At 35.9% G+C, this 21,617-nt stretch overlaps 1 protein-coding gene across 3 annotated transcripts in view; it reads right to left on the reverse strand.

Annotated features, from left to right (window-relative positions):
* Nucleotides 1-21,617, reverse strand: part of CTDSPL2 (CTD small phosphatase like 2) — a 95,233-nt gene that overhangs the window by 23,425 nt on the left and 50,191 nt on the right. For 2 of the 3 annotated variants that reach the window (XM_070423548.1, XM_070423544.1), the window contains exons 3-8: nt 20,580-20,718; nt 18,023-18,172; nt 11,033-11,248; nt 6,479-6,557; nt 6,084-6,195; nt 2,462-2,548 (exon numbers count right to left, since the gene is read on the reverse strand). In XM_070423548.1, coding sequence (XP_070279649.1) covers nt 2,462-2,548; nt 6,084-6,195; nt 6,479-6,557; nt 11,033-11,248; nt 18,023-18,172; nt 20,580-20,718 — 783 coding nt within the window. The remainder of the gene's footprint in view (nt 1-2,461; nt 2,549-6,083; nt 6,196-6,478; nt 6,558-11,032; nt 11,249-18,022; nt 18,173-20,579; nt 20,719-21,617) is intronic. The other variant, XM_070423557.1, reaches the window with a different exon arrangement.

Here is a 21,617-nt window from a genome sequence, read left to right on the forward strand (position 1 = left end):
GAACCATAATGAACTTACCACAAAAAGAAAGTAAAAGTAAAATAAGTCCCTAGAGGACATTATCTGGTTTTGATTCAGAGAAAGAAATTGATCCTATCTTAACTTTACCCTTTTATTTTTAAGAGTACATATACATAAATACTATGAAACTAACATATTAAGAGTATGTAAATAAATGCCACAGAACTGTTAACTTAAAAAGTTAACTTTATGTTGTGAATTTCACCTCAATACATCACTTTTTAAAAGAGTATATACAGTATTTTACAGGTTTCTACCTTTAAGTGGGCCACATTATATTGTAGTGGTTAAATACGTAAGTTACATCTTACCTAATAATGTGGTTTCTCCAAAATCTCTTAGATCATCTCAGACCCTTGTGTATATTTCTTCTTTGCCAGTAGATGGAGACAACACCACTGAAAGTTTAAAAGACATCATTCCCTGTTTAAAGGGAGCTTGCTGGTCTGAAAACTGGGGGAATTCTAACCCAAGATTTCTTCAAGTTATTTTTTTAAAAGCAGAGACAGAATAGCCATGCCAAAACCAGAAGTCCAAAGAAATGTACCCAATATTAACTATGGACATCCTCAAAAATTTACTGAAGGGGAACTAAACTCTGTATATGATGTAGTAACTAAGTCATAATATTAAATTGCAATAATCTCTATAACTTATAAATTCAAACTCCCATTTTATTGCTCCTGATTTAGGCATACTATTTTTCAGTTTTAGAAAAGTGTAGCTCATAATATATAAGAAAAAGAGTTCTTTGAATTCAACAGAGGTATACAGTACATATAGGATTTTTATTAGTTATATGCACTGTTAGAAGCCTTTTATTTAAAATAAGACAACTATCCAGATCCACATGAAAATAATAAGAAATTTATAAAGAAGAGAAATGAAGCAGAAATGGTCAAAGCAGTAAGAAAAATTCAGTTTTACGGTCACACTGAAAAGAAATGCTCATGAAGGGGAAGAATCAAACTCTCCTACTTTCCAAGTTTCTTATTTCACTATTAAAAATTACATAAACAGATCAAAACCATCTTCAAGAAATAAACTCCAAATATGAAAGTTTAAGAAAGTCATCTCAAAATATTATTTTTGGGTAACAGCTTTATTTTCCAAATTCAAAGCCCGTGTTTTTTAAGTGCAATTTTGAACAAAAAAAAACAAACAAAGGTATCAAGCTAAAAAGAGAAAACTAAAATATTTCTATACTATGTTTATTTTCCAAAAGACTGCTGTCCTTAAAAGTGCACTAAACAAGAATAACCTATGGCAGAAAATGCCTTATTAAGAAAAAGATTTACCTTAAGCCAAATAATACTGTTACAACGGAATAAATACCCTATTTGTATGTATATTTTGCTCATCCTATGACCATATATCAAAACTAAAATCAGTTTCCATAAAAGGGAAATGAACATAGTACTCCAATATTACCATACCTACGATACCTTTCTAGGTTAAACTAGAACTGACAATAACTGCTAAAATAAAGCTCCTCATAACTCATTACAAGAAAAAGTACGTAAAGTAGACTCTGAACCACAAACTTCTATTTAATTCTGATATTGAAAACTAATCCCAAGTTCTAACTGCCTATTAAAAGCAAATAACAATCATAAAACACCTTTTCATCATCTTCATAGTCAACATTCTGTGGCTTTATTTAGTTAATCCTTAGGTTGGCTTCCTCCTGACAAACAACAAACATTTTGACCTTTTCCCAATCCTTCAACAACTGGTATGTATGAAGGTAATACTAATCAAATAACAACTGCCACCACAGAAAGGCACTTTCCTTGCAATTTTCAAAGTATATTCACATATATTAATTCAAATTTTATGTTAGGAAAATCTCAAACATAATGTAAAAACTATGACCAACACACATAAATGTAATTCATAGTATTTTGTACTGTTACCTGTTCAACAACACAGATGAGAGAGAAATGCTTATACCTAATTTTTAAAAGTAAAGCAATAACTAGAAGAATATCCTGGAATTTTGTGATTATAAAGTAGGTCAACCAAAATGCAATCTACAGACCATATTACTACAAAAGGAAATAAAAATGACCAACAAGGAATGAGTTTTCTTTATATCATTTGGATTTTGGAGGGGAGAAAAACATACCAGGTATTAACCTGGCAAGTTCTTCTTAGGGATCTATGATGTCAGTGCTCCTGCCTCCACCTGCTGGCAAATACATTATAAAACTAGCAGAGATCACTTGGTAAAAAAGTTCATATATTTGTGGCAACAAATTAATGTTTTATGTAATTATTTAGTATGATTCTACTCTGTGTTAACAAATCATTAAAGTACTGATGAAATCTAATAGAAAACCACATTAAACTTCACCAAAAAAAAATTTGCAAAAGATTTCTTAGTTCAGAATGTTAATCTAACAGGCCAAGAATCAAATTAAAATTTTTCTTTAATTACCTGATAAATGACATCTTGGAAAAGGACTGGAAAAGTAAGTGCTGCATCTTCTAGCTCATTTAGACTACAGTGTACTAGTGTTTCATCCTTAAAATAAAAAACACATATTGAATGAACCAAGATATTAAGAGAAATTTCCAATAATTTTATATGTCCATGATCTCCAAAAACATCTATTCAAGCACCCATTCAAATATGGAATTTTATATTCATCATACATTACTGTGTGTAACAGCAATTTGGACAAAATTTTCTTTATTAAAAAAAATTTTGTTTTAATTTATTAATTTGAGAGAGACAGGAAGGTAGGGTGGAAGAGAAACACTGATTTTTGTTGTTCCACGTATTTATGCATTTATTGCTTGCTTCTTTTTTAAAAAAAAATATTTTATTGATTTTTTACAGAGAAGAAGAGAGATAGAGTTAGAAACATCGATGAGAGAGAAACATTGATTAGCTGCCTCCTGCACGCCCCCTACTGGGGGTGTGCCCGCAGCCAAGGTACATGCCCTTGACTGGAATCGAACCTGAGACCCTTGAGTCCACAGGTGGACACTCTATCCAGGGGTGGGCAAACTTTTTGACTCGAGGGCCACAATGGGTTCTTAAACTGGACCGGAGGGCCGGAACAAAAGCATGGATGGAGTGTTTGTGTGAACTAATATAAATTTAAAATAAACATCATTACATAAAAGGGTACGGTCTTTTTTTTATTAGTTTTATTCATTTCAAACGGGCCGGATCCGGCCCGCGGGCCGTAGTTTGCCCACGGCTGCCACTGAGCCAAACCAGTTAGGGCTATTGCTTGCTTCTTATATGTGCCCTGACTGAGGCTTGAATCCTGCAACCTTGGTGTATTGGGATGACACTCTAACCAACTGAGCTACCCATTCCAAATCCCTGTTTCTCTGGTGTAGTCTCTGGACCAGCAAGCAGCATCACCTGGGAACCAGTTAGAAATAAAAATTCTCCAGCTCCACTTCTGATAATTCAGAAATTCAGCAAGGGGTGAAGAGAGGAGCGCAATAATCTGCTTAAAAAGCCCTTCAGCCGAGACCGGTTTGGCTCAGTGGATAGAGCGTCGGCCTGCGGACTGAAGGGTCCCAGGTTCGATTCCGGTCAAGGGCATGTACCTGGGTTGCAGGCACATCCCCAGTGGGAGATGTGCAGGAGGCAGCTGATCGACGTTTCTCTCTCATCGATGTTTCTAACTCTCTATCTCTCTTCCTTCCTCTCTGTAAAAAATTAATAAAATATATTTTAAAAAAGAAAAAAAAAAAAAAGCCCTTCAGCCCAGCCAGTGTTGAGTGTTGGACCCATGAACAAGAGGTCACTGGTTCCATTCCCAGTCAGGGCACATGCCCAGGTTGCAGGCTCAATCCCTAGTAGGGGGCGAGCAGGAGGCAGCTGATCCATGTTTCTCTCTTATCAATGTTTTTATCTCTCTACCCTTCCCCCTACCTCTCTCTCTTAAAAAAAAAAAAAAAATCAATAAAAAATATTTTTTAAAAAGCCCTTTAAGGTGATTCTAATGCATGTCAGTTTGAGAACCACTATTTTGAGTTCCAACTTTCTGTTAACTAAACCACATACATACCGCTTTTAAAAACAATTAAAAAATGGAAGTTTAGAATCTATTACATATCTTCCAAAAATATATTCTATTCATATACTCCTTATCTTTAAATCTTTTATAAAGAATTTCATTTTTAAAAATGAATGTTTCAGTACCTGTTGAATGTTCAGACAAACATTTGTTTAACTAAATCAATGAAGACTTGCCATCTTTCATTACAAAGCCCTGTTTTCTCATTAAAAGAATAAGGCAAAGATCATTCAATATAAGATATGTGCAAATATTAATATTTCTCAAATCCCGAATGATTAAAAAAATAAGGCTTCCATCTATAGTAAGTGACATTTAAAAAATAAATAAATATATAAAACTGATAACTATATCCCAAAATTTTCAATGCATTTAAGATGAATTAAAATGAAACACAAATGTTCATACCTTGTGATTCCACATCTTACTAGCTGAAATGTTCGGTGTTTTTTTTTAACCTAAAGTTAAACTCTGCGGAGGCAAACAGCAAAATATACTCTATATAAACCTCATTTTCTTTTAATAGCACACTAGACTACTCATTTCAAGGTATTCTCTTAGCACCTTATAAAAGGTATTCTTTCCTACAATTGACTCATAACTAATTCTACTAATTCACCTATAGCCTAACTTTTGCTCATTCTACTTTATCCACTTCTATAAAATAACTTAGCCAATTCTTATCTTTCTTTTTCTATTTGTCTTCACATTTAATTAAAAACTACATGGCCAAACTTGCTATATCAACTCCTAACATAAAAATCTAGCAAAATCTTTTTCAGTTTCTTCACTACCTTGCACATCAAATCTAAATTAACCATAATCAGTTTCAAATTCTTCTTTGTTTCTATTTCTTCTCTAATAAATACCTTAAGTACTTAGCACTACTGGATATACCTCTTACATCTCTTTGGCCAGGCAAAGGCTTAGGTGCTAAACTCTCAAAACAGAACTACACATGCTAATTAATATCCTATATAATAAAAGCCTAATATGCTAAGTGTCTGACCGTTCGACCAGTTGCTATGACGTGCACTGACCACCAGGGGGCAAACATTCTGACCGGTAGGTTAGCTTGCTGATGGGTTCTGGCTGATCAGGACTGGGCGAGACAGGCAGGACACACCCTGGAGCCCTCCGTGGGACCCTTCCCAGCCTCTAAAATATTTCTTCTAATTAATTTCCTTTCAATGTGCACGGATTCGTGCACTGGGCCTCTAGTTTAAAATAATATGCTTTTCCTGAAGCAAAATTCTTCATGAGAATTAAATACATCTTCAATTACAGAGTACCAGTAACAAAGGCTAAATTATATAGTGTTTTCCAATATTATATAATAGACATTCAGTTTTTAAAGCTCTTCTGGTACACTAAAGTATAAAATTTAAAATCATACCAATAGAGCATATTAAAGGTTTTATTTGTCAGCATTAAGATATTATACTTTTGAGAGTGTATTAATAAATAGTCCTTGATATTAGATAATATACAAATACAAGAATAGGAAAAGTAGTATGGTCTTGCAAAGGTTAACTCACTGAGACCTAGATTATATTTGGTCTTTCAAGAAAACAATCCTGACCCAAAAGGTGAAATCTAGGCATGAAATGAAATTAGAATTTTATTGGGAGATTTAAGAAGGTACCTGTTATCAACCAAGCTAGGGACCCTAAGCATTAGACCGAACTTAAAATAAAAACATTTCAGCAGAAAGGGTGGGAGTGAGGGGGGTGCAGGAAGAGATTAACCAAAGAACTTATATGCACAGCCCAAGGACACAGACAAAAGTGCAGTGAAGGCCTGGGCTGGGGCGGGAGCCAAGAGGGAAAAATGGGGGACATCAGTAATACTCTCAATAATAAAAAAACAAAAACATTTCAGAACACCTAAGACATTTTCATAGCAAATGTGTAAGGCTATTTAGTCACCTAATATTCTTCTTGGTGCTTTGGGCTAGTATTTTAAAAGAGAATTTAACTCCTTTATTTTTCTTACATCTGCAAATAATATACTTACCAGGTCTAAAACTAGGGAGAATTCTGGTGTGCTTCTTGTTTTCAATGGAAGAGCAGGTTTCCTATTTAGTTGTTCTTCTGTCAGTGGTGGAACATGTTTGATGAAATAATAGCTATAAATCAAATTTTAAGAAAATTTCAACATTTCTACTTTTTATAAATGTAAGACATATTACTAAATTCAGCCCACGTTAATTAAACAATCCATATTTAAATTAGTAATCCAAACATGTAAAACATGCAAATAAAACTGAAAATATACAAATTAGTATTTGAATAACTCAGCAAAAGTATTACTACCTGTAAGTTACATGCTCTTTGCAATATACCACCCAGCTACCCCTCCACACACGGACTTTCATTCTGCTAAGAAGGAAGAAAAAGAAAACAACTCACGGGTCAAACACTTCCCAGTCTTCTTCATAAGTGGCTTCTGCATGGGCTGATGAATAACCACTATCTGGAGTTATTGGTGCTATTTAATAAAAATGAAAAATAAAATGTTACTTTTACTCACTTAATGTTACCATGAAGTATACATTTTACTGCTTTTATGTAAGATCTTCCTGAAGCCCTGTGTATTTTAGGTTGAAGATAAGACAGAAATAATATCTAAACAGTATTTAAAAGCAAATTTATTAGCACATAGCTCTAACTCCAGATCCAAAGGAAAAAACTACCAATACAGACAAAATGGCAAGCTATATCACGGCTAGCAGAAATTAAAAATTCTGAGAGAAAACTTACTAATTACTAGAAAAATGCACTCCACAAGAATTCAATTTCTAAGTGGATGGTGTTATATACATAACTATAAAAATTTCATGGTGCTCTTACAGTAGTAATATTTCACAAAATGCCTTGTACATTCAGGTGGTCAATATATGTGTGCTTATAATAGACCCAAAGCTAGGTTTTAATCTACAATTCATGAACAGTCTTTAAGAAGTCCATGAACCCCTTGAAGACTTATGAAAAAATGTTATATGTACATTTTTCCAGGAATCTCAAGGCTGTTTCTGAACTTAAATAGTTTTAAAATGCTGTTCAATGTAGAAAGCATTGATTTAGAAGACCCATTATATTTCTTCTAATGTACAAGCAACTGAAAATAAGCAATTCTATATTCCATGACACATAATCCACTCTGTTTGATCTAAAATTGTGTCAACTAATAGAGCTTTAGAAAGTATTTGGGGAATTTTCTAAGACAATAATTACAACTTAAATTCAAGGAGAGGAAAAAACATAACTTAAAACTAAACAGGTAATATCTCACAGGTAAAAATTTAAGGTGGGTGCTAGAGACTGAACGTTTGTACCCTCCCTCCCACCCCCACCCCCAATTTCGATGTGATATTTGGAGGTGGAGCCTTTGGAAGGTCGTGAGGTCATGAAGATGGGATTTGAAGATGAGATTAGTGTCCTTAAGAGAGCTCACAGAGCTTCTGCCATGTGAGGACACACTGAGAAAACAGCTGTCTATGAACCAGAAAGCAGGCCCTCACCAGACATCAATGCTGTTGACACTGACTTGGATTTCCAAGCCTCCTGACCTGTGAGAATTAAATTTTGTTATAGCAGCCCAAAAGGACTAAGACAGTGGAACTCTGCTATAATTTTTTTTTAACAACTTTATGCCAATTGAACAGTTCATTAGCACAAGGGGATAATAGAAAAAATATATCTTCCAACCACCTGTTTCAAATTCCTATTAACCTCAGAGAAAGGGAAAAAGGAATATTTGAGTGCCTTCATCTAAGCATTTTTTATACTTCATCTTTCTTACCCTCAAAACCCTGAATTATTACCATTTTAAAGCTAAGAATACTGTCGCACAGAACTTACATAAATTATACAAAGTCACAAAGCTAAGTAAATGATAGAGCCAGCCTCCTTCCTTCCTGTACTTTTGGCTACATTCTTGAAATTAGGGAAAAGTAATAATTTTGTTTCTCATATTCATCTTTCAAGATCAGCAACAATTTTACTTAATGATCCTCCCAGAGTAACTGCAATGGGCCACCACATTATTTTGCTCATTTATTACTATTTTTAAAATTTTATTTTTCAATTACAGTTGACACACGATATTAGTTTCAGGTGTACAACATAGAGATTAGACATTTATATACCATACGAAGTAATCATCCAGATAAGTTTAATACCCATCTGACACCATACACAGTCATTACAAATAGTCATTACAATTTTACTCACTATACTAGAGGCCCGGTGTATGAAATTTGTGCTGTGCGTGCATGCATGTCCCTCAGCCCGGCCTGCACCCTCTCGCAATCTGGGAGCGCTGGCTCCTAACTGCTAGCCTGCCTGCCTGCCTGATCACCCCTGACCCCTCTGCCTACCTGATCACCCCTAACCACTTGCCTGCCTGCCTGATCGCCCCTAACCGCCTCTGCCTCAGACCCCGAACCTGGGCCCAGGCTTCCCTCCTCCAGCCGGCCGCAGGCACCCGGGACCCTGGGCGGCGCTGCCCGGGCCCCAGCTTTGTCAGGAAGGACGACTGGAATGACCTCTGGTCTATCCAGTCTAATTAGCATATTACCCTTTTGTTAGTATAGATTCCCTATACTGAATCTTACATTCCTGTGACTATTTTAATAACTGGCAATTTATACTTCATAATCCCTTTCACCTTTTTCACCCATCCTCCAATGCCTCTCCTATCTGGCAACCACCAATTGGTTCTCTTTGTTTTTTAGATTCCACATATAAATGTAAAATGGTATTTTTCTTTGACTTATTTCACTTAGCACAATACCCTCTAGATCAGCCATGGGCAAACTACGGCCCGCGGGCCGGATCCGGCCCGTTTGAAATGAATAAAACTGAAAAAAAAAAAAAAAAAAAAAAAAAGACCGTACCCTTTTATGTAATGATGTTTACTTTGAATTTATATTAGTTCACACAAACACTCCATCCATGCTTTTGTTCCGGCCCTCCCGTCCAGTTTAAGAACCCATTGTGGCCCTCGAGTCAAAAAGTTTGCCCACCCCTGCTCTAGATTCATCTATATTGTTATAGATGGCAAGATTTCATTCTTTATTATGGCTGAGTAATATTCCATTGCTCATTTTTTTTAATAGCACTCACCACACTGTATAGTTATTTTTTTAAAATATATTTTTATTGATTTCTAGAGAGATAAAGAGATAGAAACATCAATGAGAGAGGAAATCATCGATAGGCTGCCTCCTGCATGGCCCCTACTGGGATTGAGCCAGTTAGGGGAATAAATAAATGAATGAGACAACTGGAATAAATCTTACTTTCCCCCCCTCTAGAAACCTCTAAGGTTATAGAAATCCCTTCTACATCTTCACAGTTGTCAGATAAAATAAATACAAAGGCTGATACAGCAGAATAAAAATATAGAACAAACACCAAATAGGAAGCCAAAGCCCTGGACTTTACCATTCAATAGCCTGTAACACTGGGCAAAGTAATCAGCATAAAATGATAGGACAATAGTAGGTTCATTTAAAGTCTTATCCACCCAAGAATAAACTATGTGCACAACCCATGTTAATTTGCTTGTTAGATTCAGTATGATTCTTACATTATAACATAATTTAACATTATAGATAGTAACGTAATTTTAACATAGGCATTAATCTTTTGACAAATTTAAAATAAATTTCTCCTCTATTATGTCACTTTTCTCTTCATACTGGCATTATTGAGTTGAAGTTTCACAATTGTATGCATTTTCAAATGTTTTCTGCTATTTCAAGAATTTTTTTAAAAGTTAGCCCTTTTAGCCCAGCCAGAGTGACTCAGTGGTTATAAATCATGCCCGAGTTGTGGGCTTGACCCTATGTGGGGCATGCAATGATTCTCTCTCACCACTGATGTTTCTATCTCTCTCCCCTTCTCCCTTCCTCTCTGAAATCAATAAAAGTATATATTTTTAAAATGTCTGCTCTTTATATTCAACAGAAGAACATCATCCTACTTCCTTATACCAAATTATATTTCTTAACCAATATATTTGCACTAGGATTTCTCAAATAGCTAGCACCACAGGAACTTTTTAAAAAATCTAAAATAATAATCTAAGATCTTCTCCCTCTGAGAAAAAATAGCCATCCTCAATTTTATTTCTGCTTTTAAGCATGATGAAACAATTTCATCTTTTCGTCTTATATGTCTACTTATCACAACTCCTCAGAGGTATAAATTATGATCTAATGTGTTTCTACATTTCTATGACAACTGGATCAGAAACACAATTATGTTAGGCCTTTATAAGGATTCAGAATTAAGCTCTAAAAGTTGGGTACAGAGAGATATCCAGGAACAGACGCTTCTTTGGGGAGAATGTCATCCATGTATGAAACAAATGTGAAGTTATGATTTGAGACTACCTCTAGGTAGGAACTTCAGACCTAAGGGTCTAAGACTGTTACAATTATATTCATAAAATAAGCACATATTTTGCTAGTTGTGTTAAATTTCTCCAAGTAGTAAAACTGGTACAAGTAATTAAACTGTAAAATATTAATACTGAATCACAACGAAGTTTTTAAAAAATTCAATTTCAAAATGACTAACTTTTGGGTACAAATTTTATTTTCAATTTTAATTTTCTTAACTTCAAGGAAGAAAAACATGCATTTAATCTAGTATTTAAGAAAAAATATAAAATACTGTATTTTTTTAAAAAAATATTTTGATTGATTTCAGAGAGAAAAGGAGAAGGAGCGGGAGAGATAGAAACTTCAATGATGAGAGAGACTCATTGATCAGTTGCCTTTTGCACATCCCCTACAGGGGATTAAGCACACAACCCAGGCATGTGCCCTGACTTGGAATCAAACTCTGAACTCCTGGTTCATAGGTCTATGCTCAACCACTGAGCCACATTGGCTGGACTAATACTGCATTTTTATAAACTATTCTTGAAGATGCCTAAGACATTTTCCTCACCTGTAAGGGGTGGGATATCACGATTAACTGTTTCTTCTGCATCTTCTAAACCATTATTTACTGATGGCCTCACTTGAATTGCTTGATTTGAGTAAGCTGCTCCATTAGTTGATGTAGTAGTACTGGTAGTGATCTCATCCACCTGTTCCATATCAAGTTGTTTTACTATCTCTTCAGCTTCCACAGCCTGTCCTGGGGAATCGGATCCTGATGTTCCTGAAATCATGATTTGGGGTACTCACAATCATCATTTAAAAACTCATAGGGGGTAGAAGAGTAAAACATGTTATTTAAGGGCACAAATTTACAACGATTAATAAATAAGCCCTAGAGATCAAATACACAGTAAATATAGACAATACTGTATTGTAATCATCAAACTAGCTAAGAGACTAGGATCTAATTATTCCAACCAATAAAAAGAAAGGGTAGGTATGGACCATGATAGCAGTGCTAATTATTGCTGTAATAGCTATTATATTACAATATGTAAATGTACTAAATCAACATGTTATATACCTTAGATTTACACAATGTTATGTCAAATATATTTCAATACAAATAAAATAATTAAAACCTATAAATATTTCAAAAACTAAACACAATAGAAACAAAGCTGAGGATACCATTGCTTGGTGAGTCTCTTCTGTACATTTCAAGCAATGAGGTATAAAGACTATTATAAGCTAGAGTAGTATGTGTGAACAAAATTATTAAAAGTGTTCAAATAGTTTAGAAACACCCATTTGGAGTCAAATAGTTATATAATTTAGAACATCTTTATTTTTACTGAGATATAATTGACATATAACACTAAGTTTCAGATGTACATATTGATTGATATAGTACAATATGATTTAGTATCATTTATTAAGTGCTTACTCTGTCTAGGCATTTTATATATATTCATTATCCTCAAACAGCTCCTGATCCTTTCAGTACTAAGCATCTTAGACATTGTGGGCAGTTGTGATTTTTAAAACAGAGTTACTTATCCAAGAATGAGATCATTGTTCCCGACCATGGGGGGACCTTTTTATTCAAAGACACAAGGACAAATTCGAAATGAGATTTCATCTTAATATTCAAGTTAGTTTCCTAATTATACACAGCCATCACCTACATGACCATGCTGCCCAATTATGGAATGACCCCCAACTCTTTCCATTTTTTAATAGAATCCTCCAAAAGTTGTTTTCAACAACAAAATCAATCTCCAATACTCTCAACTGCCTCACAGAATATTCATTCTTCCTAACTGCTTTAAATTTAATCTTTTTCCAAAAAACCCCTCTTTTCCTGATACCCTTCCCTCAAAGCTCTTTATTATCCCATACTCAACTTACTAAGTGAATCAGAATTCATTTATCTCTATTGCTGCCACCAGATAACTGGTTTCCACAAATGTCTAAAAATGCCTGCTCCATGCCCTGACCGGTTTGGCTCAGTGGATAGAGTGTTGGCCTGCAGACTAGAGGGCCCCGGGTTCGATTCCGGTCAAGGGCATGTACCTTGGTTGCGGGCACATCCCCAGTGGCGAGTGTGCAGGAGGCAGCTGATCGATGTTTCTCTCTCATCGATGTTTCTGACTCTCTATCCCTCTCCCTTCCCCTCTGTAAAAAATCAATAAAATGTATTTTAAAAAAGATAAAATAAAAATGCCTGCTCCTTTGATATTGATGTCACCTAGCTATTTAATTCTTCACTTATTCCCACTGCTGTAATCTGCTATCTATTGCCAGCATCCTCTTAATCATAGAGGAATTTAACATCTAAATAAATTTAACCAGTTTACTGCTGAATTAAATGCCTGTCTAGTTGTTCTTACAGGTGATGCCAATGACTCATCCCATATCTAATCCTCAAAGGTCTTGCACTCTTTAGCTCCATCTTCTTTCATACTGCCCGTTAGTAGTGATTACCATGGCCATAACATGATCATTAACACTAAGAAACTATTCACCTCTGAAACCTAAAATTCAAATACATTAATTCCCTACCACAAACTGCCTAATCTAATTATTTATGTATATCATACTCCTATTACATGTGATCATCATGTTTGATAAAGGCCTGTCAGGCTCTTTTATTCCAAACACATCCCTCAATAACTTCTTACTCTCTTCATCTAATTAAAACTTCATGGTGTATCATTCATTTAATCATTCTCAAGACTGCAGCTTCAGTGTGTTTTGCTCCCTTGTCTTTCCACTGCCATCCATCATAGAATACCTCATGAATCAATCTAACCTACGGAAATCATCTATATATATAAAAGGCTAATATGCTAAGTGTTCGACCAATCGCTATGACGTGCACTGACCACCAGAGGGCAGACACTCAACGCAGGAGCTGCTGTGACACAAACTGGCCATTTACAGAGAAACGGCACCATGGACCTGGTGCCAAAAAAGCAACACTCGGTTTCCCCCAAGTGGGACGCATGCTCCGCCATTACTCCGAAGCAGCAGCCCACCAAATCACAGCTGACGCTGCCAAGACCCCATGGCGCAAAATGCAGCCCACAGCCCAGAAACAGTGGCTGAGGGTGCCGGGTAATGACGTCACATAGCAACACCTAGCTTCCTCTCCCTAGCAACAGACCATTTAACAATAAACGGCACCAGGGACCTGGTACCCACAAAGGAACGCAGCTTCCGCCAAGCGGGACACAGGCTCTGCCACCACCCCAGAGTGACTCCCCACCAAATCATAGCTGATGCTGCCAAGACCCCATGGTGCAAAATGCGGCCCACAGCCCAGCCCAGCCCAGCCCAGCCCAGCAATGGTGGCTGGGGGTGCCAGGTAATGACATCACATAGCAATGTCCAGCTTCCTCTTCCTAGGGACTAGCCTCCTTGGAGTTTCTTCTGCCCAAGAACACAACTTGCTTTATAGCCAGGTGTAAACATTTTACACTTTAACTAAATGTCTGTGAAGCCTTTTCCCATGCCTCATATCTCATTTGATCCTCACAGAAGTCCTGGAGTAGGTAGATAGGAGACTTGGTCGAATCCTATTTTCTTTTCATTATCTGGAAAATGGAGATTTAGAAAGCTTAGAAACTTGACCCGACTAAAAAGAAGAAATGGTGGACCTTGAAAATGACTTCAGGTTTTTTCACTGCACAGAATATAGTCAAATACTGCTGCAGTTAAAGATTTTACCCTTTGTTCTCCCTGCATGATCTACAATAATAATCTGCTTCGTGTTGACATTTACTACTGTCTTGCTGACAATTACCTAAAAGAGAAGTTGGGTGCTTCACTGGGCTGGAAAAAGCTTAGCTAAATCAGAAAGCTGGTCTAATTAAGCAAGTTTATCTATATATATAAAGCTCTCGCTGGTGCCAATTGCACGTGTGTGTTTTGATCTGTCATTGTTGATCGTGAATTTGGTTGACACTTCTATTAGAGAGAAAGGGTGAATAGTGATAATAAAATATTTCTTTTTTTTTCTTTAAATATATTTTATTCATTTTTTACAGAGAGGAAGGGAGAGGGATAGAAAGTCAGAAACATCCGTGAGAGAGAAACATCGATCAGCTGCCTCCTGCACACCCGCCAACTGGGGATGTGCCCGCAACCAAGGTACATGCCCTTGACCGGAACCAAACCCGGGACTCCTCAGTCCACAGGCCAACGCTCTAGCCACTGAGCCAAACTGGTCAGGGCAAAAATATTTCTTCTAATTAATTTCCTTTCAATGTGCACGAATTCATGCACCAGGCCACTAGTACAATTATAAAGACTGATCATACTCCAAATAAAACCCTGCCTATAGAATGCTGCTCAATACATGTGTATATGGGAGATATTCAGCTTTTACTTACACTCTTCCAACAGTATACATTTTAAACCTTCACCATTCTCTTTAATCCCTGCCACCAAAATTATCTCAGCAAATGACACCATCTCCTCCTCCAAAGAAAAAAAATTATAACCATCAACTTCTACCCAAACATTTATTTCTACACACACCTTCACAGCTTCTTTCCTCCAGCATCGGAGAAAAATGTTTCTTCTCCCTATTTCAATTCCAATCCTTCTACCTCTTTTCTTGATCCCATTCCTGTCAGCAGACTCCAGAAATTTTCTTCATTAGTTATTTTTTCCTCTTTTTTCAACTAATTAGACCTTACCCTGAGACTTAAAAATATGCTTGTTTCTCACAAACACAAACCATCCCTTGAGACTTTGTAATTTCTCTAGTTTCTTTCATATTCATGTTCCTCATAACGGTAATCTACACTTGCTGCTTCCTTTCTTTTAAAAAAATATATTTTATTGTTTTCAGAGAGGAAGGGAGAGGGAGAAAGATAGAAACATCGATGATGAGAATCATTGATCAACTGCCTCCTGCATGCCCCACACTGGGGATCGAGCCCAAAACCCATGTGGCTTGACCAGGGATCAAACCATGACCTCATTGTTCATAGGTCAATGCTCAACCACTGAGCCATGTGGCTGGGCACAGCTTCCTTTCTTACTCTCCATTTTACCCTTAACCCTGTATGTTAGGCTTCCAACTCCAACCACTCCTCTGAAAATGTTCTGGCATCCAATAATATAAAAATATATATATATATATTTTAGTCAATTCTCACCCAAGGAAATTTTTCCACTGATTTCTGGAGAGAGTAGAAGGGAGGGAGGGGGAGAGAAACATTAATGTGAGAGAGACACATTAATTGGTTGTCTCCTTCCTGTTAGGGACAAACCTGCAACCCTGATACATGCCCTTGACTGGAAATCGCACTTGCAACCCTTCGATGTATGGGCTGACGCTCTACCACTGAGTCACACCGGCCAGGGCCCAATGAAATTTTAATTAATTGCCAGATTCAGTGGTGTCTTTTCAATGCTCATTTCCTTTTCTTCTATCTTCACAGTTGTTTCGCCCTGTGTTTTGATATTCTCTCTCCCTTTGGCTTCTATGACACAATGTCTCTCCTGACTTCCTCCATGTTTCCTTTGTTTGCTTCTTTACTTTGTCCAGTCCTTAAATGTTTCCTCCCAAGATTCTGGTCTTAGTTTGCTGAATCAAATAGACTATTTACTTTACTTGTTTCAACTAATACCTATAAGAAGCTGATAATACCAGTGTCTACTGCTTAAACCCATATTTTGAAGCTCTATATTGCAATAAGACATTTTTGTTTGCTTGTTTTATGGCATCTCAAACTCAGCATGGTCCAAATTAAATTCAATTATCTCTCTCCCAGGAACTTACTTTTCTCTCTTGAAAATCTAACCTTGTGTCATTTTAATCTCTCTTCACTTTCATCCATTCCCAAAATCTGTCCATTCTATAACTCTGATCTTTCTTCTCTAATACCACAATTAGGTTGCATGAAATCGAATTGTTCTCCCACCATGTAACCTCTTTAGACTCTAACGTACACCCTACCAAAGAGATCTTTAGAAAACACAAATCAGTTCTTAAAACTCACTGGTTTAATACCTTCTAATCATCCCCCAGCAAGGATAAAGTTCAAATATCTTACATGTTACCTCTATAACCTGACTTCTTTATAACTCTATCTTTTTTTTTTTTTTAAATATATTTTATTGATTTTTTACAGAGAGGAAGGGAGAGAGATAGAGAGTTAGAAACACTGATGAGAGAGAAACATCGATCAGCCGCCTCCTGCACATCTCCCACTGGGGATGTGCCGGCAACCCAGGTACATGCCCTTGACCGGAATCGAACCCGGGACCCTTCAGTCCGCAGGCCGACGCTCTATCCACTGAGCCAAACCGGTTTCGGCAACTCTCCTATCTTATTCCTTCCTGTGCACTCCTCAAATCCAGTGCTCCAAACTAATTTCAGTTTCTCAAATACATTAGGTCTTTGCTCAGGCTGCTCCTTCCACCTTTACCACCTTTCAAGATTCAGCTTTTCAATGAAGGCTTTTGTGAACTTCCTCCCAGAATACAGAACTCCATTCTTTGAATATCCCACTGACCTATACCTCTATCAAGCACTTATAAAAATGTATTATACTTATTTACATATATCTCTCCCTCCTGTAAAAAAATAAGCTTCTTGCCCTAGCTGGTTTGGCTCAGTGGATAGAGCGTCAGCCTGCAGACACATGCCCAGGTTGTGGGCTCGATCCCCAGTGGGAGATGTGCAGGAGGCAGCTCATCGATGATTCTCTCTCATCAATGATGTTTCGATCGCTCTTTCCCTCTCCCTTCTTCTCTGAAATCAATAAAAATATATTTTTAAAAAATTACACCAACATCCATAAACATAATTCAAATTAGAACTTTAATAACCATCAACAAGCATTTAGTGACTATTTTCCATGTGCCCAATACTATACCAAACCACATGGTAGATGCAAAAATAAAGACATGGTCTTTTACTCTCCCAACAGTCTAGAGACTAAATTATCATGTATAAATTAGGTATTTATCATCAGAAAATAAGACACTAACACATCTTTTTAAAAAAATAAAATGATAAAGAAGCGTACTTTGATACTTTTGCAAAAGTATTATATAATGAAATACTTCATTTGAATTAGGGTAGTTTTATTTTGTCTAAATTGAAGATCCTTAAGGGGAGAAGTCAACCAAATGATAATAAAAAATAAATTGTTACAAGAAAATGATCTTGTCTCAACTCACTTTAAATATTGAAAAAAATACTTTATTGATCTAGAATACTGAAAATGCTTCTAGATTCTTTCCTGTACACATTCTAAGGATTACAGAAGTCATCCAGCAAAGAAATAATAAAACTTTCCCTCCAGCCCTAAGTTTATCATCTAGCTCTTCAGATAGTGAAAGCAGAGTCCATTCACTTCAATAGAATTAAACATATCCTATATTTATTTCAGTCACTTAAAACAAACATAAGATGCTGACATATATGCCACTAAAATCAAATAAAATTTTTTTAAAAAATAAAAAATAAAAATAAAAATAAATAAAAAATTAAATTTTTAAACCCAAATTATAATTAATGGTTTATACTTACCATTTTTATTTGCTGGTGAAAAAAAATTGAAGACAGGAGAAAATATGGTCCCCAACAATGTAGTCCTTGGAGGACTGCCAGAGGAAGGGTTATCTTCTAATTTTCCATTTTGTTTTACATGTTGATTTGTCATTTCGTAACTACCAGCTTCTAAGAAAAAACAACAACAAAAAAGTTGGAATCTAGAAAACATGGCTTTCAGAAATGTGTTCTAAGACATTCATTGTAAAAATACTTTTTTCCAAAAAAAATTTCATGAAGAGTACTGGACATTAATGTTAGGAAAGTTTATTATTTAAAAAAATCTTGAGGTAAATCAGTTGTAAATCAAATTATCTTGATACAAATTTATAAAGCATTAAGTCTAATAATCTGACTTCTTTATAACTCTCCTATCTTATTCCTTCTATAAAGTCTAATGCTTTATAGATGCTAAAATTCAGTTTTTCAAAGTACAGTTGACCCTTGAACAAGATGGGTTTGAACTATGTTGGTCCACTTAAACTTGGATTTTCTTTAATAAATACACAGTTGGCCCTTCATATCCCTAGGTTTCGCATCCACAGATTCAACAGTATTTATCATACTATTATATGGTTGGGAATCCACAGACACAGAGGGCCGATTGTATGCACTATTCGATGCCATCTACACTAATAAAAGAGAAATATGTGAATTGACCGTACTTTCACAGCCAATCAGGAGTATGCAAATTAACCCACCATCTTTGTGGCACCTGCATAATTTGCATATGCAGGTGCCAAGCGCCCCAGCAGCTCCGGGCCTCTGGGCAGCGTGGTAAGGCAGAAAGAAGGCTCTGGCAGGAGCAAAGGCTGTGCCGGCAGCTAGGGGAAGGAAGGCCTGTTCTTGCACGAATCTTCATGCATCAGGCTTCTAGTCTTATATAAGGGACCTGACCACCTGCAGATTTTGGTATCCACCAGGGTTCCATGGATACCGAGGGACAACTGAAGTTCTGGGGAATTCAAAAGTTATATGTAGATTTTAGACTGTGCAGGGGGTTAGCACCCCTAACCCCTCCACCCCCCGTGTTGTTCAAGGGTCAACTGTAGATTTACATCTAGAATTATATAGACTGAAAGGCTTCAAATCAACACAGAGTTTCAGAGAATGAAATAAACTCTTTGTAAGTAAAGCAGGTTACAATATTAAAAACACAAATGCAAACTTTTTGTCTTTGGTTATTTATACTTTGGGATGTTGCCTACTTCACAAAACCTAACCTCCAATCTATTTCTAATGAATAACAGCAACATAGCTCTACTGAAGCAGAAAACTATGTATAGCAGTGTCAAAAATTACTTATGGATATTGAGGCACCATTTCAAAGTAGCTAGGAAGAATAACTAGTTTTCTATAAGTTTCTTGTTAACAAAAAATTTTCCATAGGTTTTTGGAAAATATTTAAAAATAAATTCAAGCCGAAACCGGTTTGGCTCAGTGGATGGAGCGTCGGCCTGCGGACTGAAAGGTCCCAGGTTCGATTCCGGTCAAGGGCATGTACCTGGGTTGCGGGCACATCCCCAGTAGGAGATGTGCAGGAGGCAGCTGATCGATGTTTCTCTCTCATCGATGTTTCTAACTCTCTATCTCTCTCCCTTCCTCTCTGTAAAAAATCAATAAAATATATTTAAAAATAAATAAATAAATAAATAAATAAATTCAAACAAATGTTTTGATTAATCATCCGTAACCTTCCACAACCTTACTATCTATCTCATTTCTTTCCTTCTTCGCTATAGCTCTTTTAACTTACTACTTTATTCCTTTTCTCCCTAGTGGTCAATTCCAACAATAGAGATACATCACTGCATTGAGAGGAAAAAGCTAAGAAATTATTATGTGTTTAAAGTAGCACTGGTTAAAAGGCTCCATGCTCTTAAGTGTTATTCTTTAGAAAAATCTGTTATCCTTCTTGTTTTTCTCCTTTTTGACTTTGAGGTGCTTGAACAGGGTTTATCAACAGCAATACCATTGATCTTTTGGCTGGATAATTCTTTGTTGTGGGAAGATGACCTGTAAGATGTTTAGCAGTGTTCCCTCAACAGGTTCTGACAACCAAAAAAATCTCCAGATATTGACAAATGTTCTCCAGGGGAACAAAACCACCTGTAGTTGAAAACAACTGGCCTAAGTGATCCAATCCCCTCTGAACTCTGAAATTCACTGACCAAGAAACAAATTCTTTGTACATATTAAGAATATATTTCAAATCTGTACATTTACAAATTAAGTCACAATTATTATTGCTTTAAGAAATGAATTTATTAGAAGTACAAAATGTTGCTCCATTTACATTTTCATGCTAAGCAGTATAAAGCTAGTTGCTCTGCCTTTGTCATTTTAATTCAGCAAAGTAGATTTATATTAAGAAGGTAAATTTTCATTTCATTTCATGCTACTAATATATAATCAAAGAAGATTACAAAAACTAGGCAGAAATTGCTTAAAGTAGATTTTTTAAAACAGAAAAGGAACATGTTGGGTCAGATCTCTCCCTGTACCTAATAAAGCAATTATCTAAATATTAACAAACCTCCATTTACTTGACTTTTCCGTCTTACTCGAGATATCTGTTTGTTAAGTTTTCCTCCTGCTCTTGGTGTTGATGTGATCAGATTATTATCTATATCACGTTCAATTCTACTCCGTTTCGAAGGATTTTCTCTCTCTTCCTTAAGATATAAAAGGAAAAACATTCATTGAGTAGTCACTCTGCCTTATAGGTTACACTTTTAAAATGATAAAATATGATATGCACCCCAATCATGTTCACTGCAGCATTATTTAAAATAGCCAACAAATGGACACAATCTAAGTGGTTCATTGATGAATAAAGATATTGTGTTATATATATGTAATGCAATATTATTCAGCCATAAAAAATAATAAAATCTTGCCATTTGCAAAAACATGGGTGGACTTTGAGGGCATTATACTAAGTAAAATAAGTCAGACAGAGGAAGACAAATACTGTATGCCCTCATATGTGGAATGTAAAATTTAAAAACAAACAAAACCTAGTTCATAGATACAGAGAACAGACAAGTGGTTACCAGAGGTGAGGATGGAGTGGAGGGGAGAATGAGTGAAGGGAGTCAAGAGGTACAAAATTCCAGTAATAAAATAAACAAGCCATGGGGATATAATGTACAGCATGGTGGATATAGTTAATAATACTGTATTGCATATTTGAAAGTTGCTAAAAGAGTAAATCTTTAAATTTCTTATAAGAAATAAAACCCCTAGAACTATGTATGGTAATGGATATTAACTAAAGTTACTGTGATGATCATTTCACAATATATACATACATCAAATCATTACATTGTATAGACCTGAAACTAACATAATGTTATGTCAATTATACCACCAAAAGAGGAAAATATATGGTATGATGGACTTTCCCCTGTTTTTTAAATCCAGGAGAAACAAATCAAAACATCTAATGTTTGGTAGAAAACACAAGAAAAATTTGAGTGTCATAAGAGTATTTACTAATGTAATTATAATACGCAAATATAATTACAGCATTCTCATAATTCAGATCCTTTCCCCAGGGTCCACTCAATTT

Source organism: Myotis yumanensis, unplaced genomic scaffold (genome assembly GCF_028538775.1).
Source record: "Myotis yumanensis isolate MYYU_CA2020_CCGP unplaced genomic scaffold, mMyoYum1.0.hap1 SCAF_1, whole genome shotgun sequence".
Taxonomy (NCBI): Eukaryota; Metazoa; Chordata; class Mammalia; order Chiroptera; family Vespertilionidae; genus Myotis; species Myotis yumanensis.